This window comes from Oryzias latipes, chromosome 15 (assembly GCF_053564925.1).
Source record: "Oryzias latipes strain Hd-rR chromosome 15, Olatipes_Hd-rR_3.1".
NCBI lineage: Eukaryota > Metazoa > Chordata > Actinopteri > Beloniformes > Adrianichthyidae > Oryzias > Oryzias latipes.
This window is the reverse complement of record NC_136251.1, coordinates 2,898,621-2,923,129: the sequence shown is the minus strand read 5'-3', so window position 1 is coordinate 2,923,129 and position 24,509 is coordinate 2,898,621. Positions and strand designations below refer to the sequence as shown.

Sequence of the window (24,509 nt, the reverse complement as noted above, 5' to 3'; positions counted from 1 at the left end):
AAGTGACCATGGTATAAGTGGGTTAATGGCCTTTGAAGTGTGCACTATCAGAAATTAACGCACTTCGCAGAAGCAACAGTCCTTCGCTTGGCGCTTGGTTTTGGATGGTTCAGGCTTCCACGGCGTGCAGCCATTTATGATAATGCACACTTCCCTGTTTTTAGACAAAATAAAAAAAAATGTTGTTTTCTAGGACATAGTTTCTGCAGAGCAGCAGGAGTTCATCAGACATTCACCACTGAGTTGTGGGCGGGGTTGGTGGCATGGAGCAGCCCCCTTTCCCATCACCCATAAGTGAGAGCTCTCTGTGTTCACACTCTCCCACTAGCTTACAGCCCCAAATATCACAACCACTACGACAGAAAATGTCCAGTAGTATCAGATCTATTCAGTCAAACACTTTAGATCCAGATTCCAGCTCAGACCAGGAAAACAAAGACCTTCATGGATCTGTGTTTCTGACAGTGGATGATCAGAATGGAGCAGAGCAGGGAGCTTGTGGCACACCCAGAGTATTTTCTACATCTAAGATTTTCCAACTTTAATTTTTCATCTGCTCCTAATTCACAATGACTTGAATTAAGAAATACTCTGAAATGCATTTTAAGCTAAATTGTCTTTATATATGTCCTCCACCATGAGAAAAATGTCACAAGAACATCTTAAAAACACCAAAAACAAAATTTGAGCAGCACAGGTCTGTCGGCAGCTTAGAAATGATTTGGAAACGACTTTTTGGTAAAATACTGCCATCTTCTGGATAGGTTTGGACCTTATTCCTGCAGTTTTGGTCAAAATTACCCCAATGAGAACAGAATAAAAGCCTTTTCTGGTTCTTGGTGTTAGCAGACTCCACTCTTTGGGGGTCTCTTTTATGTCATTTCAGAGGCAAACAAATGGTCGCTGTTACTCTTGAAAACTACAAAGCATTCAGCAGAAAACACAGAAATATAAAACTATCCTTTAGATTATGTAATTAAACTTCTCTTCGTGTCCCTAATAATGTTCCTGGCACCTCCTGATTTTTCCCTGAAATCGAAGCTTCAGTCCTTTATTTTACGAACAGAAAACATTGAGGAAAAACCTTTTAGATGTGAAGAATTTTCCAGTGTAATCATCAAATCAATCTGTGTTTGCCCCTCATCAAGTGCCTTCAGTTCCAACAAACCCTTGGTGAGAGGGTTTAGAGGGCCATTCACAGCATCATGGTGTTCCATGGTGGGCCCTTGTTTCCTGAAGTGAACCCAGAGGGACTCAGGGAACCGGACTTGAATCGCTCAGGGCTTGTCTCAGCTTTCCCTCAAGGATCCAGAGAGTCCGTCTGTCTTATCACGTTCCTCTGGCTGCTGTCTCAGCTCGTCAGAGTCAAGGCTTTGGCCTTGAAGCTGCTGGATAAAGCGGGGCCCTGCCTTCTCCGTGTGCCCCTCTCACTGCACCTGGCCCTGGCTGAAGCAGAGTCTCAGCGTGGACGCATGGCTTGGTTTCTGTGCCTGTCTGTGCTCGTGGTTCTGGTCCTGGCTTTGGCAGCTCTGCTCTGGAGGGTGAGAACGAGGGACAGACCCCAGGAGGCCCCCAGCCTGCCCTACCTGCCCGTGCTTGGCAGCCTGCTGAGCCTGCGCAGCCCCCACCCTCCTCATGTGTTGTTCAAAGAGCTGCAACAGAAGTACGGACAGACCTACTCCCTGAAGATGGGTTCCCACCAAGTCATCATCGTCAACCATCACGCGCACGCCAGGGAGGTCCTGCTGAAGAGGGGGAGGACGTTTGCGGGACGACCCAGAACTGTGGGTACCTGTCGCTGAGCGCCCACCCCCAGCTTCAGCAGCTCATTCTGCCCCTCTGCCTGCAACTCAGGTGACCACAGATGTGCTGACCAGAGACGGCAAAGACATCGCCTTTGGAGATTACAGCGCCACCTGGAGGTTCCACCGAAAGATCGTGCATGGAGCTCTGTGCATGTTTGGAGAGGGTTCTGCGTCCCTCCAGAGGATCAGTGAGTGTTCTCCTTCATTCTTAGACCCCCCGTCGTGTTTGAAGAGGGGTTAAACAGTCTGGGTCTGAAATGCAAAAAAGCTTCATTTGTTCACAAAAGACAATACAGCTTTTAAAGTTTTATGTTTTATGTCTGTCAATGATTAATCTGAGCAGGTTGTAGACAAAAAATTAGATTCAGTTTTTGCAACTCTTTTCTGTCAAAACGTCTCCATCAAAACCTTGCAGAATGAGCCAACGTCATAAACCCTCCCCCTCCGTGCCTCAAAGTGGCTCTGAGATGATAATGCAGTTCAGCAGATGTTGTAGATCATCCAGATGATGTTAATAAAGGTATCAGATTTATAGTGGTTGTTCTGACCAATAGCATGACAGAGTAACAGCTGTTTATGTCTCTATAGAAGTCTATGGGAGTTTGACTTGTTGGAACCAGCGAGTACTTCCTGTTTGGAACATGAGAAAGGAGGGGTCAGTTAGTCCAGTTCTCTCATACAGTCAATGGTTTCACTTCAGAATAAATTGAGCTCAGAATACGTAAGCTCCTCTTCAACTGGGTTTGGAGGAGAGTGTGGAGAACAGTCCATGTAGTCTCAGGTTTCCCAGAGCCTCTGACCTCACCGGGACGTCCTTCATGGCTTCGTCCTGCTGAACTCTGCAGACCTCACAGAGCACCAACATTTGTAGATGCAGCTCAGACTAACGTCAGTGAGGATGTCACAAATGTTGCTCCGGAGAAACTGGCTTTTCAAGTCCCATTCCAGTTTCCCGAAGCAAGACGCTGAAGTAGTCTGTCAAATACTGTGCTTAACACACACACACACACACACACACACACTCACACACACACACACACACTCATAGACTCTCTGAACTGCTTTTGCCAAAATCCTTCCACTAACTGAATCCTAAAAGGAGGGACGTCAGAATCCTCAAATCAAAAGTCATTTGTTGGTCAGCATTGGGTGAAATGGACCTGCTTCTCAGACCAGATGTTTGTCCTGCATGTTCACGCTGACCTGTGACCTCTGCTGCTCAGTCTGTACAGAGGCCCAGTCTCTGTGCTCCACCCTGTCTGAGGCGGCCGCCACCGGCCTGGCCCTGGACCTGTCCCCTGAGCTGACCCGGGCCGTCACCAACGTCATCTGCTCGCTCTGTTTCAACTCCTCCTACAGCCGGGGTGACCCCGAGTTTGAGGCCATGCTGCGCTACAGCCAAGGCATTGTGGACACAGTGGCCAAGGACAGCCTGGTGGACATCTTCCCCTGGTTACAGGTCAGACCCCCCTACAGATACCTACTAAAGTCCTGAAAATGTCTGTTATTTCTTCTCTGATGAAACTGAATGAAAGTCTAAAACAGGGCCCGGTTCTCCCAGATTTTTCCCAACAAGGACCTGCGCCTGCTGAAGCAGTGTGTGGCAGTTAGAGACCAGCTGCTGCAGAAGAAGTTTGAAGAACATAAGGTACTGTCTGATGATGACCTCTGCACTTTTGAAGAGGTTCAGATCCTTGTTTGGAAAGGGTCATGTGGAGAATCTACAGTTTTTGATTGTCTCATAGCACATTTATGGAAGCTGAGAAAAGCAGCTAAACCTTGGTGGACCATTCAATGAAATTCAAAAGATTCAGTTTAGGTGATTGGTTAAACTCTAGATCTCTGTTGAAGTCATCGTGTTTTGTAATGATCTTTGTTTTGTTGACTGTATTTTATTCTACCCAATTTAATTCCAGAGTTGGGCCGTTGGGCAGCAAAGTTGGACCTTTATATTATGAAAGTCAATGGAAAATGTCTGCCTCCAGTGATCATTCTAGGGCCTGCAGCGTTTGGATCTCAGAATGTGGGTTCTTGGTGTGATCTCCTGCACTGAGCATGGATCTGGGTTACTGTTGAGTGAAAGTCCCTGAAAACAAGCCTGTTAGCCAATAGCTGCTAGCTTTGTCAGTACAAAACAGTTAAGCAGAGGATGGACTGATGACAGACTGACAGCGATTAGGGTTTTTGTGGCTACAAAACAGGATAAAAATGCAAAACTATCATTAGCTGTGTTTCCAGTGACTATGAAGGTGTGCAAATTGGTTTTGCGATAATAAATTTGACTTATTAGACCATTTTGAAAAAACTTGCATTTATTTAAAAAAATGTTTGCTCAGTCAGTTGACTGAGCTGCTGAGGGACCCAAGGTCCCACACGTAAGGAGCTCGGCGCTCCACGGCTTGAAGAAGACGATGACGTCTCCTTTGATAGATGATGATGAGCGCTAGTGCCATGGCAGAAATGTGAATGTATCTGCTGTCAATCATATTGGTCACATCCGTTGCCATGGTTTTGAATGACTCATCGCGAGAGCTGGTTTGTGTTTATTTCCATAATTAATGGAAACATTTTTAGAATTTGGATGATGTTTTGCGCTGATGTGTGATGGAGACGCAGCTACTGTTGATGACAGGTGGCAGCCATCTTGTTTTTTTGGGTGGGTCGTTGGTTTGGTGTTCAGACGTACTCAGACATGGTTGCTCTTCATCAACAGTGATGCTGCCACGCTGAATAAAAAAACACAACATTAGGATGATAGCAACGGCTAATTGCTATTAGCCGTTGACAAGACTTCCTGATTTTGAATGAAGTGCTTTTAAATAACTTGTCAGTTGAAAATACATTTTTGATGGCTGACTGGGTCCAAACGAAGAGCAACGAGGACAGACGCTTGTACACAACCACACAAATGAAATCAGCTTTTAGTTCCATGCTATCACTTTTGGAAAGACGGAGCGGCTGACCGGTTGCAGTGGTGCTGTTGGCCTCCTGGACCCTTCAGACGCTCCTCTCATCAGGAATCTTGGGGTAAACCCTGACAGGCATTTTTAATTTGACAAACAGGTCAGTGCTGTAGTCCAGTCCAGTTTTTACCACTTGAGGCTAGTGATCCATGCTTTGCTCTTTTCCGGACTGGACTACTGCCGCTCTCTGTGCTCCGCCGTCTGGAGCTGGTCAGCCGGTGTGAGCGTATCACGCCATTGCTGGGTTCTCCTCACCGGCTGTCTGTGTCTTTTAGAATTGCTTCTAAGAATTTACCTGTGGGTTTTAAATGTTTGAATGGTCTGGCACCTCAGTATCTTTCTGAACATTTACATAGTTATTGTTGAGCCCTGAGACCTGAAGATCAAATGCTCCGAATGTTCCCACCACAGAGCCAGAAACTTTTCATCTGCAGTTCCCAAACTCTGGAAAGCTCTCCCTCTTTCTAGAATGTTCGCCAGAGTCCTCCATCATTTTAAATCAATTTTAAAAACTCATCTTTTTTATACTCAGCTTTTAACCCCAGTGAACAGATGTAGTGGGCCAGCTTGCAAACTTTTATTGTTTTATTTTAATAGTTTGGTTTTTTTTATCAATATTTGACTTTTTGTTCAGAGCTTTAGTTGCTCCTGCTGTTTATAAGCACTTAATACCATGGTATGGGTGAATACTCGATTCTGATTGGCTGCTTGGTGTGCGTTAAAAAGTGATATACCACACGATAACCGCACGGTGAAAAAAGAAGTTCCGGTCACCTATCTTAAATGTTTTGTATCACTGTGCCGGCTTCTTTATAACAACCTTTAGCTTCATCATTTGGACAAAAACAAGCGGTAAGAGGTGAACTTTCTGTCTGAACTGATGCTTTATTCAACCCATAGGAAAGATCAGCATATATATATCGCTTTATATCACCGTATCTTGACTGCAGCGGTGGTGCGGTGTGACGCGGACTATTTGTTACGTGGTGCTGTGCACAAAAAGTGATCCAAATTTGAAAAAAAACAAGAGCTAAGGTATAAAAACTGGTTACTATGTCTTTCTTTTGTAAGTGACCATTGTATAAATGGGTTAATGACCTTCGAAGTGTGCATTATCACTTTTTAACGCTCACCGTGGAAGCCTGAACGGTTGCTTCCGCGAAGTGCGTTAAAAAGTGATAATGCACACTTCGTCGGCCATTAACCCTTACATATAAAAAAACTGATTGATATCAGTTACATCCATCCATTTTCTAAACACACTGTATTTCTGTTTGGGCTCACTGGGTTGCTGGACCCTTTCCAGCTACTGCTGGGTGAAAGCGAGATATAACCTGGACACTTCAGTCCATCACAGGGTCACACAATCACACATTAACACTCACATTTACACGCATTTCAGAGACACCAACAAGCTTGTTTTTGGACGGTGGGAGGAAGTCATTTCACCAGCTGTTTTATCCATAAACTATTTTACTATTCATGAAAAAATTACAAATTATTTTCAGCAAAGCAGCAACAACAAAAACAGCGGAAAGAAAACAAAACGGCTCAGTGTTTCATTCTTGCTGACGTTTTAAGCGGGTAGTTCCAGTCCTGCTCTGTTTTTAAGACTACTGGATGTCAATCAGACCCTAATCATCATGAAACCACACTGATCTGAAATTCCTTTTTCAAGTTTAGAGACTAAATCAAAGTCCAGTTATTAAGCGCCCCCTCTGTCTGAGGTTGGAGTTGGGTCCAGGCGGTTTCACCTGTGCCGGTACCACAGACACTGACGTGGTCCCGCCTCTCAGTCAGACTACAGTGACCACGTTCAGAGGGACCTTCTGGACGCCCTGCTGAGAGCCAAGCGCAGCGCCGAGAACAACAACACCGCCGCAGAGTTCAGCGCCGAGGCGGTGGGGCTCAGTGACGACCATCTCCTCATGACAGTGGGGGACATCTTTGGGGCAGGAGTTGAAACGACCACCACCGTACTCAAATGGGCCATCACCTACCTGATCCATTATCCAGAGGTAGATCTTCTCAAAGTCTTTTTGTCTGAATTTTCAGCTCTCGTTTCATCTCCCAAATCTTTGTGTCCTGAAGAAATCCAGAATCCATTACGTGGCATGCAGATGTCTCACTCCATCTTTTTTAAAGGTGCAAAAGCAAATTCAGGAGGAGCTGGACAGGAAGGTGGGGGTGGACCGCCCCCCCCAGCTCAGTGACCGAGGCAGTCTGCCCTTCCTGGAAGCCACCATCAGGGAGGTGCTCCGGATCCGCCCCGTGGCCCCTCTGCTCATCCCCCATGTGGCCCTCAGTGACACCAGGTGCTTCAGAACACCCACCTTTGATGTTTCTGAAAGGTTCACGTTGAAATAAAGAGGTTTTGATTCAAGCTTGTGGACCCAAATACCAGAGTGATGTTCCTTCTGCTGTCGCTGCAGCCTCGGAGATTTCACCGTGAGAAAAGGAACCAGGGTGGTCATCAACCTGTGGTCTCTGCACCACGATGAGAAGGAGTGGACCAACCCCGACCTCTTCAACCCAGGTTAGGGGCCCGCATTCAGACACGAGGGGCCCACTCACAGCAATCCAAGTTAGATCACAATGCTTCTCCAAATCCAAATGTTCCCTGTCCCCCACAACCCCCTCCCCGTACAGTAGGGGGCATTTCTGTTGGTTTGTCATCCTCCAAAGACGAAGGCTTGAGGGCTCATAGAAACCTTCCCTCTGAAGCTAAAGAACGTGTTTTCTTTTGCTCTTCAGCCTGTTTTTAAAGCACAGTCAGTGTTGTTCTCTGTTGAGTTCCCGGTGGGTGTGGTTTTACGTCTTTAGCACGGCGGGTTACTTATCTGATCTTTGGAGAATCACAGCAGATCCGCCAAAGTCCTCAAGCCGGCTAGACATGCTTTCCTTAACCACAAGACTCATTCATGTTCTCCTCTGCAGGCCGGTTCCTGAGCGCTGACGGCTCCAGCCTGACCCTCCCCTCATCCAGCTACCTGCCGTTCGGAGCCGGGCTCAGGGTTTGTTTGGGGGAGGCTTTGGCCAAAATGGAGCTTTTCCTCTTCCTGTCCTGGATCCTGCAGCGCTTCACGCTCTCCGTCCCACCGAGTCAGTCGCTCCCTAGTCTGGAGGGGAAGTTCGGCGTGGTCCTGCAGCCGGTCAAGTATGCAGTGAAAGCCACACCCAGACCGGGCTGCCACTCTGGGTTATTCCCTGCAAATCCTTGAGGAGTCTCCGAGAACCCCCCAATGCCTCCAGGAAGGAAATGTTTTAGAGAAGCCTTGTTTCTGCTCAGACTGATTAGACTTTGACTGGACCTGCAGCCCATTTCAGTGAATGAACAAAAACCTGCTGCAGTTCCTCAAACGACCACTGGAGGCTGGTTTCAGAGGGAAGCATTTTTCACTTCACCCTCTTGCTAATAAAGCCTTAAAAAACTTCTGTGCAGCATAGTTACAACAGCTTTCTGATAGACGCCTCTGTTTCATATTTTCAAAAACTTGTCCTCCAGGTTTTCCTGTCCTCCTGTTTTTGTTTCTCCTGTGTTGTGATGCAGCGAATGAGGAAAATGTATCTGAAAAACTCCAGACTAAAGGAGAAAAGCCGTCCTGTGTCAACATGAACTTATCTCCATTCTGAAGGTCAGACGTCATGAAAGAGACAGCAGGAACACTGTCAGAGCAGACTGCAGCATTGCATCAACCTTCACGACGAGGAAGAGACCATCGTCTCCCACGGCCCCCTGGCTTCTGCCACGACCCTCTTGAACAGGATAGAGGTTCTGTGACTGCAAGCAGTAAGATGGAGTAAGCCCCGCCCCCACCTGCATCAGCCCAGCTGTACCTGATTATGGGTGGAGCCTGGCGGAGCCTCCCTGAATCCGTAAAGAGAAGCCTCGGAAACAGAGATAATGTCTGCCTCCTGAAATGGAGCGAGGAGCTGGTTCCACCAGCTGAAGGCTCCGCCCCCATTCTAGTCCAAAAGATTATACGAACAACTTCCTGCCTTTGGAGAATGTGTGAGCTCTGACATTCATTAAATGTGATTTGATTTCAAAGTGTGAGAGTGGAAATTTAAGTTTATTTGATTTTGATCAATAGATTTTTTGCAGCAAACACGCGGATACAAATGCTCATTTTTCATTCTGGCTGCAGTTTAACCCTGAAAACCTGCAGAAACTTCCTGGCTGAACATTAAGAAATGCAAAAACCGCTCCATCATTTTCGCTCCACTCAGTTTGGAAACATGAAAACCACCTTCTGTCTTTTTAGTCACTGAATGAAACAGAAACGTTGAGACAGAATCATTTATTGACATGTTTACAAGATTCATCCACAAATAAAAGCGTGAAGGTAAAAACAGCATGGTCCAAATAAAAGCCCCAGACTTCAGACTAACACCATTCAGACACACACCCACATGTACACACACACACACACACACACACACACACACTCTTATCAGACTGCAGGTTCCACTCTTCTGGATCAGAGTGGAACGGCAAATGGACAAAAAACAAAGAGAACTCCAGTCATCTTCACAAAATGGAATTTACAAAGTTGGACTCGAAAGGAAACTTAAAAGGAAGCTTTTTCTGGGGTGGGGGTGGGGGGTATGAGGAAAACAAGCTCCTAAATCTTAAGGGGGGGCATGCTGTATCTAAACTGTTGTATCTGTCTGCTTCATGGGGCTCCCCCCTCCTTCAGGAGTCCATAAGAAGCAATGAAAGAAATCAGTCAGGGGGGGTCAAATGAAATCCAGCTGCAGTCCCACGTGCCTTCGCTGGGGGGGTCAAGACCTTTGGACCCAGAGAGGGTGGGAGTCTGAGTGTCAGTTTTCAGCCAGAGACAGAGCCAGCGCCGCCTGCAGGGCCGCCTCCTCATCGATGCTGTAGTCCTGACAGAGGAGGACAGTTCAGGTCAGCGCACGTAGCTACACGCATGTGCATGCACACGTGCACGCACACCATAACTTAGTCATTGGTACAGTTTTGTAGGACCTGCGTTTGTACAGGTTTTCTGCTCCCCTTTGGTTGTGAATGAAAGGAGGAATAAACGTCTCCTGTTTCTTCATCCAGCTGCTCCTCCCTGACTGCTGAGTCAGCATCTTATTTATTCATTAAATTCCTTTTTTTTTTTACAATTGCAGCAAAGTTCACTATAAATACGCAGAAATGAGGATAAATCTGTCGGTCCCATTCACTTTACAGCGTTAAGGAAGTGTCAGTGCTCTATTATCCCATCTGTTCCAGTTATTCACATGGAACACCCACATGACCAAACATGCAGTCCATGTTTTCACGTCTACTTTTCCCTCCTGCATCAACACCTGTCTGTTGGTCTCTGACAGGGGTGGGCAAAGTTTTCAACTCGTGGGCCACGGAGGTTCTATAATTCAACAGAAGGGCTGGATCAGGAGAAGATGGGTGGAGTGTTTTGGTAATCCACCTTAGAAGAGAAAGAAAAAACATGGAAACTGGAGGAAAACCTTTTGACTGAAAATTAATATATCATTTCAAACAGAACATTTTTGAGTTTTTATTTTAAAACTGTGGCTTTTGTTCTTATTTTAGAGCCAATTGCAACAATGACTTGATGTACCTCATGTAAAACCCAAGCATAACCCTCGTGCTATCCTAGGCACTTTAACGTTGGGAGTTGGGTCATCTAGACCCACTAGACAGTGCTCTGAACCTTTTTCTTCAATGATTTGTGATCTTCACTGGTGTCCATGGATTACATGAAATCTTTCCACCTTTATCCACCTTTGTCATGGCAGGGAGAACACGTCAATGGAAGGGAGGGGTCATCTAAGATAGCACAAGGGTTTGAGAAATGCTGCGTTCATGTGGTGTTTGAATGCTGGGAGAATTAAAAACAACAAATCTTCCAACACCACATGGATGCTAGAGTGGGGACCCCAAACATTTTTGTGAGGGCCACAAAACTTTTATCCTCTCTGATTTGTCTAATTTTAAACTTCCTTAGTCTTTGGCACTTTGGGACCCTGAGGGAGTTGTTTGTTCATTCATTTATTCATTATTCTTTTAATAAAACAAACAACACTATTTATGAAATAAAAATAAGCAAATAACTCTCCAAGTTTTTTTTTAAAATATTATCAATAAATAGTCGATCCTCTCCCATCATAGTCCCTTTGAAACGTTGGAGGGCTGCAGCTCCTCACACATCTCACATTTTGTGCTAAACTTCACCAATCGAACTCAGCAGCGGCGCGTCTGTTTTTTCATCCGGTAATAATGAAAAAAAGTCAAATTCTTCTGTCTTATGCTGCAGCTGGACATATATATGCATCACCTTTTCACCAGTACAGAGTTCACTTGTTTATAGCAGGAGTTGTGTTCTAAAAATAAACTTGAACAATGAAATCTGCAGAGTAGGAGGTTTTATGGCAGTAAAACTCTAAAGTAAAACGTCTTTATGCACTTTTCTCAGACAGACATGAACATTTTCACAATCGTCTCTCATGTTTAAATTCTCAAAGTTAAAACCGTCATAGGAATTAATTCCAGGAATATAGAATGAAAACAAAGATCTGATCGCAATCAAAGATTTACGTAGCTCTGGAGAGCTGCATGACACAGAGGATATTGATTGACAAGATCTCCAACCAATCAGGACGCAGAACAGGGTGCACTGTTTGAAAAAGAACAGCAGCTTAATCTCTCTAACAGAGTGATCGAACCCTGAAAGATGAATGTGACATAGAAAGGAAACACTGTCTTCTGTTCTACATGACAGAGATTTTAGAGGGTTCAAATCGGGGCACAGACTGCAGAAGGATGGATTAAAATATGTTCTATGTGGGTCTCAATGGCGTGGCTACACTGAAAAAAAAAAGAAAAAAGATATGTCTCTGATATTGTTCAGGGGGCCAAACAAGCAGGCGGGCCGGTTCAGGCGGCCTGCGGGCCGTAGATCGCATACCCCTGGTCTATGATTTCCACCCGCGGACTCACGGCAAGACAAGTTACTGCGCATGGATATATGTGGGGTTTCCAAGGAAAGCAAAGGAGGGGTGGTCATAAGCTATATGCGGCCCCTTAAACTATTTAATCTGTCCCGCCAAACTGGAGTAAAGTATATTAATATTCCTTAACCCTGCAACAAACTGGCCACCTGTCCAGGGCGTCCCCCGCCTTCGCCCACAAAAGCTGGGATAGGCTCCAGCAGCCCTGTGACCCCTGAAAGGGAACGAACAGGTAAGAATATGAATGAATGATAATCCCATGTAGTTCTGGTGTCTACCCATAGATGGTGCAATGCATAAATGCTTTCATGTGTTGATGGAAGATTTGTTGTTTTCCTGACGTTCATGTGTTTGGACAGGCATTTTACCAGTCAATCTAACACCACATGAACCCAGCCTTGTGTTTTTCATAAGGAACATCGACTCATTGGTGCAATGCCCACCAAAATAAGAAACAAAAACAAACTTTAAAATGTACTCTTTTAAAACACAGATATTGATTTTTTTGTCAAAGTTCAAGCATGTTTTTGTCCGGATTTGATTCTATAATATTTCTTTCTCTTGAGGTGTGTCACGGCTGTGGCCGTATTTGATTTTGTTTTGTTTGTTTGTTCTGTGTTTTGTGTATTTTTGTATCAGAGTGGGACTTCTGTTTTTTGTGCATCTTTGTTTCTGCTAGTTTGTTATTATTTGCAGGTGTGGTTCATGAAGGTGTGGCCTCCAATTGGACCAAAGCTGGAGGAGGCAGCCTTAAATCACCCCATGGACTTCCACACCGTGGGAAGGGAGCCTTGCTGCAACAGTCGCCACTGCAGCGTGGCCCTCTTCTCCATTTTGTTTTTGATTTCACCTCTTGTTTAGTTGTGTGTTGCACTTTAGTATTTTGTATTCGTAGTCCTTCGTAGTTTTGTCTGTGCCCACTCTGATTAATCTTTTGGTTTATAGTTATGTTAAGTGAAGCTGTAGGGGTGAACCGCCATTTTGTTTAGTACATGTTTTCTCCTGTTTTTGTTAGGTTAAGGAGGTTAGTTTTTGTTTTTATTTTCCTTTTCCTTTGTACAGGTAAGATTACATGTTTCAGTTAGTTGGGGTTTTGTTTGTTATTTTGGCCTTGGTTCACCCTGAAGCCTTTTAGCTTCACTTTTAGTTCTTGTTGGATTGTTTGTTTATTTGTAAATAAATTTGGTTATTTTATGGAGACATTTGTTTGGTGTTTTGTGTTGCAGTTAATTTATTAGCCAAAACTTTACTTTTTTTATGTTATGCCGCCTCGTTGCCCCTAGACACAAAGGGGGCGTAACAGGTGGATTAACTAAACACTCCACACTGCTGCTCCTGGTCTGGCCCTCCTGTAACATTTTAGAACTCTTTGTGTCCCACGAGTCAAAAAGTTAGTCCACCTCTGATATAAGACTTACCGTATATACCGTATTTTCTGGACTATAAGTCGCCCTTTTTTTCATAGTTTGGCAAGGGGTGCGACTTATACTCCGCAGCGACTTATATTAGAAATAAATTGAAATAAATACATTGTTAACCCTCCTGTTATGTTCATTTGTAAGGAACAGAGATGATGTTCCTGGCTAAATTTGATGTATGTTGAGTGTTAAGAGTATGTTAAGTGACTCAGAGAATCAAAAAATGCAATAAAAATGACAACTGTTTCTACAAATACAGGCTGAAAACAGAGTATTAGTTGGCCAATGATGCTTCATGAAAAGAATAAATAAATAAGTATGAGAATTACTGTGAAATTATGAGATAAACAGTCTGCTATGATTGTGTCATGTGAGGTTGTGCAAGTTATTAGTTCTTGGTCTCAGATTTTGTCAAATAAATTTCCCGTCAAAATGCGACTTATAGTCCAGTGCGACTTATCTGTGTTTTTTTCTACTTTATAATGCATTTTTAGGCTGGTGCGACTTATAGTCCGGAAAATACGGTAACTTGAGCTCTTATTCAAGAGAGTCAAGATTACAAGGTGGAGAGAGTCAAATGAGCCTGACTCAAAGTTGGTGTAAGATTCTATTTCAGTATTATCTCAACTCAAGTTATGTGCTGTTTTTTAGGGTTTTAAATTGCACCCATTTTAATCACTTGACCACATGTGTCCAAAATGTCATTTGTGTAACTTTTGTAATATTTGGCAGCAACAAATTACTGTGGTCTGAGAAAAAGCCATACCACCCGCCTCTATGTTGGAACAGTTATCAGTTCCATATGTTTTAATGTCTCTTGAAGGGTCCGGCAGAAGAGGAAAAGATCAACAGACAAACTCAAGACAGAGAGATGGAGGAGCTGCAGCAGGTGGATGGAGAGAAAGGACGGTGTTACAGAGAAAGAACGGTGTTACAGAGAAAGGACGGTGTTACAGAGAAAGAACGGTGTTACAGAAAAAGGACGGTGTTATAGAGAAAGAAAGGTGTTACAGAGAAAGAAATGTGTTACAGAGAAAGAACAGTGATACAAAAAAAAGATGGTGTAACAAAGAAATGACAGTGTTACAGAGTGAAGGCCTGTTCACACCGGGACGAATTTCGCGCCCCTCGTGACTAAACAAAGGGAACCAATGTGAGTGTGCACACCGACGCAAAAAACGCCACGCGTAAAAGCGCCATTTTTTAAAAAATGCCTCGGGTTCCTTTTTTTTGGTTTGACGCGCCGCGTCAAAAACTATACAACCAATGAGAATGGCGCTTTTGCACACGTGTCTGGAGCTTCTAAAGTTACAGTAAAACACAACTTGGGGGCGCTCAAACACAAAACTGTCCTGCTGAGCACACATACGAAACGGCAAAGAAGATAGACGCCGAGTAGCGTCTACACTTCCGCGAAGAAATAAGACGAAGAAGATGCACTCACTGACGGACATTCTAAAATATCCCCGAAAACGCTCATGATACATTTTCAGCTCTTGTACCAGTCGATAAAACTCCCCATGTTCTTCTCTTCTCGTAACTATGGGATGTACCCAAAATCGGCGTCTTTTCTGGCGTCTTTCATCATTCAACAGAACAATAATTTCTTCATCGCTGGAACTGGAGCTGGAGCTACTGGTGCTGGAAATATTCATGTTTTCTTTGTTTGATTCTGACAAGCGCCTAAACACTTGCCCTCTTCTTCTGAGTGGAAAGCGAGTTTGAGAAGCGTAAAGTTGCGCAGCGCCACCTTGTGTACAGGAGTATTTCTGTTTTACATTAAGCGCCATCTAATGTCAGGGAATGAAATTGCATGTTTGCTTGGCTCATCGTCAGCGAAAATCGCCTGGGTGTGAACACAAAAAACGTGGCGAAAAACGCTGGCGAATAACGCCTGGCGAATATTCGTCCCGGTGTGTACGGGCCTTGAGAACGGTGTCACAGAGAAAGAACGGCGTTACAGAGAAAGGACGGTGTTACAGGGAAACAACGGTGTTATAGATAAAGAATGGTTATACAGAAAAAGAACGGTGTTACAGAGAAAGAACGTCGTTACAGAAAAAGAACGGTGTTACAGAGAAAGAACGTCGTTACAGAAAAAGAACGGTGTTACAGAGAAAGGACAGCAAACACGCTAAAACCGGGAACATTAAGAAGTTTGAAGACTTGATCTAGGTGACAAAGACAAAGCCCAGATGATATTTTATATTTTTTGGTACAGAGAGGCAAGCGTTTCACTACAGCTGCTTTGAAAGGATAACTGGTTAGAATATTCAGTCAACCACAATACAGCTTCCTGTTTCCCATGTAGCGTTTGGTAAAAACGTCAAACATGATAGTTTAGTCTGTAGTGGTTACAAGAATTGGAAGAAAGTGTACTCATCAAGAAGACCCAAAAACAAAAGGACAGTGTTGTTGCATGGAAAAGCTACCAGGAAGCCAGCAAACAGGGAAACGGTGCACCACTGTGTGAATGTGTGAATGGACTGTGACTGTAAAACGCTATACAAGTATACGCCATTTACCACCGGTGATGGCAACCGCAACATTTGGTCTTATATTTTGGTCATATTTTATTTATCTCTGTTCTCAAAAGCTGGTGACACCTCTGCTCATTAGATTTCCCCAACCCCCTACTCTGAAACCAGACTAGTTGAGGGGGCAAACTGTAATCTGGCCAGTCGTGTAACCTCCCTTCTAAAAAAAGGGAACAGGACAGGGGGGTGCGGTTTTCAGAGAGACCCAGATGTGGGTGGAGCTTAAGCCCTACAGTCTGTGAAGTCACACCTCCTGCTTTTTAAAGAGCAGATCAGCAGAACGTTGACCTAAAGAGCTGCAATGGATGATGAGCTGGATCATTTTATTCATCAGCCGTGATTTTCACGATTGTTTTCCAGAGAAACCATAAACAGTTTGTAGCTTCAGGTGCTTCAAGACTATTGTCTGCTCCACTCATACTGTAAAAGGTGGCAGCGATTGGGTACTTAGGAGAACCCAGCTTCACGCTGCATCCGCCCAGAGCTCCATAGTTCTGTCGTGCTCCTCAAACTCCTCACAGCACATGCTTAACCAATCAGCAGCTGGATGAAGGTGTATTGATGTTCCAGTGGGGCAGTTGGGTAATATAATAGGAATAGTGAGATAATAGAGCTGTAACAGCATATTTTCAGAACAATTCTATTTGATTCTATATATGTGGTTGCTGATTTGATTCCATTTTGATATCATTTTATTTTAAAACTATCTGATTCAGTGACCTAAAGTGGATCCAGGAGATCTATTACTAAAACTTCCAGCAGTGAGACTCAGACAGAAATTCCTGCTACTGAACAGTGAAGTTTTCCAGATTCTTGGATTTCTTCCAGATCATCAAATGTAAATGAAATATGTGTCCAAACAAACAAGTAAACTAGAATGAATGTCAAATCCATTCACATGTTAGTTTCCTAAAGTTCACCACTGTTGTTTTTCCACATCCAGAGAATCCAAAGGGAACATTCTGAGAACATTCTAGACACTGGATGGTCACATGACTTTATTCAAAGTCTGTCCACACATTGGACTGGAATGATGGACTGATGGACTGATCCGTGTTTGATGACATCACATGTGTTGTACGCTGATGCACTTGGTCATTTTCACGTCTCAATCCAAATGGTATTTTCCAACAACCATTTGATTATCGATTTATCTAGTTTTGAAACTATTTGTTTTAATAGTTTAGGTCGATCTGATTAGATTCTGCCTCAGACAGACGAATCTGGTTGGATGGTAGGAATAGAAATTGATTCATCAATTAATTGTTACACCCCTATTAGATAAACATTTTCCCATTTCTTCTCTGTGTGTTAGAAACTCACGACGAAGGTGTCATACGAGAACTTGTGCCTGTGCAGGAGGTGCTGCAGGAAGTTGGAGCTCTTGTAGGAGGGGTCCCCCCAGGGCATGGCTGAGCACACGGGACACACCTGCAGGTACAGACGCACAGTTCAGGTAGGCTTCACAGCAGAACTAGTAACACATGTTGACCTGCAGAGGGCGCTGCTGAAAACCGGAGCTGTAATTGGTTGAATGTTATAAAGTATTCAACCCACTGTTTTCCTGTTTCTCTGTCTTTATTATAGTATTATAGTATTTTTTTGGCGGTTAATTCCTTCTACAATTTTTCAGATATTTCGTTCATTCCACTGTTCAAATGTTCAGCTCTTTCAGCTTTTTCCAGCTCTGACTTTTGGTCCTTCAAATCCTTGAACTTTTCCAGATATTCCAGGATTTTTGCCTCCATTGAAACACATGGGGAATCCTTGGTGCAGAAGGTCGCTGGTTCGATACCCGGCTCTTACATTTTTCATAAAAATATCTTTTTTGTTATTGTGCTGTTTTCACTTTATTTATGGTCAATTTCGATCATTTCTTTTTTTGCCAATTATTACCCTTGCTAGAGTATGCCATAACGGAGCAACTCTGGCCATAAAAATGTCTTTTTAACACTGAAAAGTTCCAAGAAATACCTAACTTCACACAGAGGGCGGCAAAGAAATTGGATAAGATAAAAAAACATAGCATGACTGGCGTGACACCCACCACTTTGCTGGGATCATTGCGGTGGTTTTCCATACAGTGCTTCACCAGTTCTTGCTGGTCCAGGTTCCTGGCACCACAGAATGGACACACAAATGTGGACCGGTTTGGAATATTGCTGCACAGACGCACACAGAGACACAAGCTTCACTCTGTGGTCACACCTGCTTAAATGTGTGATGTAAAGGGAGGAGTGTGCGGTACTGAGGGCGGTGTACCTTGGGATTGGCTGAGACGTTGGCAACACAGGGACAAACTTGGGACAGTTGGCAATCTGCTCCTGCACCTTAGAGCAGGAGGAGATGTGGGACCTCATCTTCATGAGGGACACCTGTGGACAGAACAGATGCACTCCTTGATTCAAAGGAACGGAGAGACCCCCCCGAGTACAGGCCTCAGTTTGAAACCTTCTTGCAGCAGCCTCTGCAGGGAGCTTTGAAGGAGGACAGCTGCTTCTCCACGCTGGACGAGCGCTCCACCTTCTTGGGGTCGAAGGACACGCGACAGAGGGGGCAGAGGGGGGAGCTGACCTGAAGGCACGGCTGCAGACACTCCCCACAGAACCTGCAGGACATTGGAAAGAGTGAAGCAGCACATTTGGGCCACAGCTGCGGCTGCATGCAGAGGGATTCTGAGGAGACAGATGAATGAAGCAGCCCATCGTCTCTGTGAGCTCTCTGGCTTTGTCACTTCCTCCAATCCGGCCTCTGCCTTCACTCCAAACCCCAAAAGGTCAAAGGGATCTCCTTCACTCATGGAGCTCACCTAACCCAACAAAGCCGCTGTTTCAGACAGGTCTGACACCCAATTCTGATCAATGCTGGAGCTCAGAGAGGTTTTTATGCCAGTGGGGACTGTGGGGTAGTGGTTAGCACTCTCCCCTCACAGTGAGAAGGCCTTAGTTCAACCCCAGTTGGGTTCTGTGTGTGTGGGGGTTTTGTTCTCCTGGTGAATGTGTGCACTTTCTCTGGCTTCAAGTCCAAAAACAAGCTTCACTGCTGTCCCTAAATGGTCTCTTGGGTGTAAAGATGAGTGTTTGTGGTTGTTTTTCTTTGTGTAGCCCTGCCACAGACTGGCGACTTGTCCACAGTGTACCCAGACTTTTACCCCACCTTCACCCCACGGTAGCTGGGATAGGCTCCAGCAACCTGGTGACTCTTAAAGGGAGGAAGCGACTTTAAAAGATGGATCTGTTCTACGGATCACGATCCAAAATAAATAGAAAAAGTGACCAATGGAGTTAAATAGTCAGTGAGATGAACACAGGCATTTAGAACCGTTTTATTTGCATTTCCCCTCTAAACTGAGGTTTCCTCTTTCAGCTTTGATTCTCATTTGAATTGAATACTTTATTAACCCCTTATGGGGAAATCAGGTCATGTTTGCGAGTGTGTCTGAGGAGGACCGTGGGGGGTGGGTGGGGGTCAGCTGTGAGCTCAGGGCCTACTTGTTGAGGCAGCTCATGAAGCACAGGCACGCGCTCACTAATCTATCCCGCTCGCGCCCACAGGGCTACTTTACGTGTGTCCGCAACCGGCGACGCTGACGGGTTTGTGGTAGACCTCCAGGCAGATGGGGCAGGAGAACTGGCTCTCGATGCTCTCCCCCGGGGCCCCCAGCGGGCCCGAGCCGCCGCCGCCGTGCTGCTGCGCCGACACGAAGCTCCGGAACATCGCCATCATGGAGAGGGAAGGAGCCTGTCGAGGGATTTCGGCTAGCACCTCATGATCCGGAGACCTGGTGGGGGAGATCTACAGCTGGCATGGCTTGACAGGGGACGAATCCAAATCCCACGTCCTCTAATCCACAACATCGCATCTGCACCAGTGAGGCGAAGAGGACATGCCGAGGAGGTAAACACAGGAAGCGCCGGAGAGCGGCTGACCTGGATTCACAGCGCTGATGGTTAACGGTAAGGATGCTCAGCAGATCACACGGGACCCTTCTTCCGCTCTGTCTGGAGATCAACGCTGCGCCAGCAAACATCGCGAGAATCTGCGCAGCTCCGAAAGCCTCATTGTAGTCAGTTTTCCAAAGATGTTATAAAGAGTCTGTAGAGTGTGCGGAGCCCGTGACCTTTTTATTTTTTTATTGAACATTTCAAAGACAAAATACAAACTCCAGCAAAGGATGAACACACTGCGAAATACACACTCACAAGGGGGGGGGGGGGGGGGTATCATACTCTCAGATCTCAACACTTACAGAAATAAAATGAGAGAAATAAATAATAATAATAAAAATAAAAAATAAAAAATAAAAACAAATAAAAACCGAGCCCGTGACCTGACATGGGTAAAATAATAAATATCTCGTTCCCACGCATTCGTTAATTTGTTCGAACGAAATAATTATTCACATCATCAGTCATTCACAAACACCGATTTGTTTATGTCCCATTTGGATTTCAGGTATTGACTGCATATGAGCCCCGGACCGGGTGAATGGGACGTCACCCATTGAACATGACTTGCTTCCAGTTCCAATATGGGCGTCGCCATATCAGAGCCAGACGACATCAGTAAGCAGTGATTGGTCGGTCTGTGTCACAGTTTCTTTGGCAACCACTCACCAAATCAGGAGTGATCTTGTTGGAAAGCCACACCCCTAACACTTGAAAGAGGGCTACACAAAATCTGAAAAGGTTTTGAACATTTGATGTGAGACTACCCACTTTTATTGAGGTAACAGTTTGGTGAATTAAGAACTTTTTTAACTTACAATACAAGATAAAGGTGAAAAATTTTTGATCAATAAATATTTATTAGTAAAATTTTTAGAAAATGGTATCAGATCTAGAATGGTTCCTCTGACCAATAGAATGACTAAGTAACAGCTGTATATTTCTCTAAAGAAGTCTATAGGATTTTTGCTTCTTGGAGCCAGCAGGTACTTCCTGCTTGGAATGCCTGGGGGGAGGAGTCACTCAGTCCAGTACTCTGATACAGTGAATGTTTTCAGGATACTGTTCTAAAATATTTACCAAACCAAGTCCAGATGATATTTTTTACAACTTTTTTGACATAATATTTGAAGAGAAAATCGGAAATTACTTCCACCCTAAATGGTCAATCATAACACTTTAATATGTCAGTAAATAACTTCCTTTTTTTGCCAGGAAACCGGAGGCTTGGGCTGCAGGGTGGCGCAGTGGTTAGCGGGCCCTTTCTGCTCACTGTGTTTGCATGGAGTTGCTCACAGGAGTTTGCATGTTCTCCTGCAGTTGTGTTACTTTCGGTATTTGTAACGGTTTCGATGGAGGCTGTATTCCAGCACCGTTCTTCCGTCACGGTGGGAAATGTATAAAATAACAGCAGCCACATTCATCTGTACCATGAGCAGAGCGATGCAGACAGCGCGACTACTCGATTACCTCGATTATCGCCCAACACCCACATACCACGAATTGTTGCGGGTGGGTTGGCGTGCATGCATTTGTATTCGCAATTAAAGCTTCACATGGGTGGTTTGGCATAAAAACCCAACATTTCTATCAGTAGTGGCTAAATTATGAGCTTTACATAACACAGCTTGAGGTGTTTTTGTTAAGAAATATTCCATGTTTGGTCTAGACTCTAGACTCTAGATCAGACAAGCATTCCTCCCATCAAACATTTGATGGAGGTGATTGGTGTTTTCTGCATTCTTGTTTGTTTTTATGTACAGCACCTTGAGCTGTTTTTTACATGAAAGGTGCTATATAAATCAAATTAATTGAATTTGAATTGACAAGTTTATTACATTAACTATATTCATATATTTATTAAATGTATGATCTAAATTATCTTAAGATTTATGAAATATGAAAATCACACTGAAAATCAGGGTTTGCATTATCAGTCCATTAGTAATGGTATTGGGTCAAAATAGAAGTCTTTGGCTTTAACTCAACCCATTGAGTTTGGATGAAGAGAAACGCAGCCTATGGAGGGAGCTGGAGTTGCCAAGCAGCAGCCACTAGTTATTCATGACATAGATGTGTTCAAATAAGGGCAAATCAATTTATATTAATTCTTTAAAGTTGATTTCTTTCTAGGTGTTCAAATCTATCAGCAAAGGACAAAGACTTTTTTCTTCCACATAAGGGGAAAAGCCTTGAAACTTTTTGTGAGTTCTTGGCAACTGTCAATCCCAAATCCTGCTCATACTGGACCCACCATGCACACCGTCATGTATTGGATACAGGTGATGAACTTGTCAACAACAAAGACTTTTTGAAGGTCACTGAGGTGAACTATGCAGAGAACGAGCGCTGCGTAGTTTAAGTTGATCAACACAAAACAAAGACCATGAAAGTCTTGGAGGCCCCCCTGTGGGTACATATCGTATTTGACGCATCCAAAAGGCGCACCGGGTGTTAAGGTGGTAAAACATGCAGGCTAGTGTTGAATCTTTCCTGGAATGACGTTTCTGACCGCGGGGGAGGTCCTCTCCAGGGCCAACAGCGGATCCTCCTTCGGGGGTTCACTTCCCTGTTCGGACCCTCAGAGCCTCCAGTCTCTGTTTTTTGTAGAAAAAACTGTTTTAAAATTATTGTTCTCCCTAACAGAGTAACACAAACTGAATGCACGCTCACACACTCACTTGGCTGAGTGTCTGCCCCCTCCTTTTGCAAACAGGGGGGCGTGACACGCCGTAACTCAGCACACACACATGCACACTCATTGTGGAAAAAAGCAGTGGGAGAAAAGCTGAGTTGGTTCTCATGTCGTATTCTACTACTCCTCTGCCTAAGTCCCACAACTACACATTGAGCGCACCGCCTCATAGGGCGGCCCCTACAGTTTGGAGAAAATGTAAGACTTTTAAGTGCGCCTTATAGTTGTGAAAATACGGTAATTGTGCAGTAGCTTGAAAGGTCTTGCCCAAGGATCCACATTTGGATAAGTTCCTCGTGCCCCCAGGGAAATGAACACTGGGAAACCAACCCTGGGAAACGAACCCAGGCTTCTCAAGCGTCAGTCCTGCTTGCAGCTAATGGAGCCATCCAGCCGCTCCTGTGTGGTGCCAGCTGGATCCTGAAAACCCTTGTGTTGTGGAGGTGGATGCTTCAGATTCGGGTGTAGGGACCTTGCTTTACCAGGTTTCTGACAGACAGATGGTTCCACTGGCTGCAGATCTTGAGAGCTTTTTACAATTGAACTGCTAATGAAAGGCAACCAGAAGGACTGGATTCAGACAGAGAGCTACAAGCTAACTTTTATGTTCAGCTATAGTGAGATATTTGTTACAAAGTTCAAAGGTGAACCTCAATTACTGTGCTGTAGAATCACCACAGATTCGCCTCTATGTTGATTTGTAGCTGAAAAGACAAACCTGATGTCTGAGACAATTCAAAGGATACAAGAAACCGGGTACAATTGTTAATTTATTTATCCTAAATTAATAGACAGCCACAAATACTTAGGGATTGTAACGGTGTTACATTTTCCTTCCTACCAAAAGTTTAAGGATGCTGATATCCAGAGATTCCTAGAGGAGTCCACCATTATGGACCCTCATTTTAAATCCAAAGTGGAGAAGGATGAAGTTCTTTTTGTAAGTCCTTTTTATTGGATCTTTTGTGTGTCAGTTTCTTATCAAGCTCCCAGAGCAAGGGGAGGCACAGAGGGAGGGGTTCAATGACAAAGATGAGGAGGAAGAAGACTATTTAAGTTTAGCTCAGTTTGATGATCATTTAGATGTGATGATTATTCCATTTTTGGTTAATATTTAATATTTTTTTAATGTCCATTTAATTTCAAGCGCCACCAGTAAAGCAAAGGAAGACAGCTGTGGAATATACTCATGGAAGAAGAGGACAATGAGCTGCAGTCATTCCAGCAACAGCAGCACATTCTTTCCCTGGTGCAGAGACTGGATCAAGAAACCCAGCTGTACAGAAGCCTGACGCCCATCCTCTGCAAGGATAAGGCCAGCCTTTGGTGGTGGAGCAAGAGTGAGACTGTGGCCCTGATGTCAGGCTGGCTGAAGTTTCCTCTGTGTGCAGGCATTTTCCACCCCATCAGAGAGGTTGTTATCCACAGCAGGAGACACCGTGATTCCTGAAAGATTTGACCAGAAAAAGCAAATTTCCTGCAAAAAAAACGTTAGTGTTGGCAGGCCTTAGTTGGGCCCCTCTTAAGACCTCACTATTGTTTTTTTTTTTGCAAACTTGTATCTTGTTCAAAGATGAGACTAAAACATTCTAAGCTAATCAAACAGTTTATTCTCCTTCTTTCAAAATTGGAATCAAGAAGAGATTCGTTAAAGAATCAAATAATTACAATTGTCCATGGTCTGAGGCATTGAAGGAGACCAACACCAGCACATCATGTCGCCTTTATGGAGCTTGACTTTGGAAAGACGTGACGTTCATGGAGAAGATGCTGGGAAAAACATTTGTGGCACAGCAGATCCCCTTGCTGTCAGAGGTGAAGACAGGTTTCATCCAAATCAGATGACAAGCTCTGGATCAAAGCCTCTGCTGCTTGCTGGGCGGACCACATTGAGGGGCAGAATGTGGACCATGAGTAGCCTCCGCTCCAGTTGAGCACGCACTACAAGGACAACAACGTTCTGGACATTGGGCTTGACTCATGAGGATCAGTAACTTATGCCATGGGATCACCACACCACCGCTGCTGTGCCGCCTTTCCGATACACATCTGGAATACAAAAACGGTAAAGCGGCCGAGGGCACGATTCCAATGGCCAGGCTGTTGACATGCTGCTGAATTGCATGTTCACTGCTGTGATCTTTGCACAGCACACAAGGG

The 24,509-nt window shown here is 44.5% G+C and overlaps 2 protein-coding genes and 1 long non-coding RNA gene across 7 annotated transcripts; 2 read left to right on the top strand and 1 right to left on the bottom strand.

Moving 5' to 3' along the window:
• The first annotated feature begins 1,190 nt into the window (after nucleotides 1-1,190).
• On the top strand, nucleotides 1,191-8,819 carry cyp17a1 (cytochrome P450, family 17, subfamily A, polypeptide 1). Of its 2 annotated transcripts, NM_001105094.1 has the most exon segments (8): nucleotides 1,432-1,784; nucleotides 1,855-1,993; nucleotides 3,029-3,264; nucleotides 3,367-3,453; nucleotides 6,565-6,786; nucleotides 6,914-7,083; nucleotides 7,201-7,304; nucleotides 7,706-8,813. In NM_001105094.1, coding segments are annotated over 8 exon segments (1,554 nt in total). In that variant the 5' UTR covers nucleotides 1,432-1,472; the 3' UTR covers nucleotides 7,990-8,813.
• A 235-nt stretch (nucleotides 8,820-9,054) lies between these two features.
• rnf166 (ring finger protein 166) lies at nucleotides 9,055-19,818 on the bottom strand. Of its 4 annotated transcripts, none has more exons than XM_004084337.4 (6): nucleotides 19,273-19,818; nucleotides 18,159-18,315; nucleotides 17,970-18,082; nucleotides 17,755-17,869; nucleotides 17,031-17,138; nucleotides 9,055-9,658 (listed from the first exon to the last, which is right to left on the bottom strand). In XM_004084337.4, exons 1-6 carry the CDS (start codon nucleotides 19,431-19,433, stop codon nucleotides 9,593-9,595), a joined length of 720 nt encoding a protein of 239 aa, XP_004084385.1. In that variant the 5' UTR covers nucleotides 19,434-19,818; the 3' UTR covers nucleotides 9,055-9,592. The 4 variants fall into 4 exon arrangements, with proteins under 4 accessions (XP_004084385.1, XP_020555402.1, XP_078787781.1 ...); XM_020699743.2 differs by having other exon boundaries at nucleotides 9,055-10,209; nucleotides 19,273-19,722; XM_078931655.1 differs by having other exon boundaries at nucleotides 9,055-10,209; nucleotides 17,755-17,821; nucleotides 19,273-19,714.
• On the top strand, nucleotides 19,527-23,637 carry LOC144984099 (uncharacterized). The gene is made up of 3 exons (XR_013647757.1): nucleotides 19,527-19,663; nucleotides 20,163-20,272; nucleotides 23,497-23,637. It is a non-coding gene; the product is annotated as an uncharacterized LOC144984099 (long non-coding RNA).
• The last annotated feature ends 872 nt before the right edge of the window (nucleotides 23,638-24,509 follow it).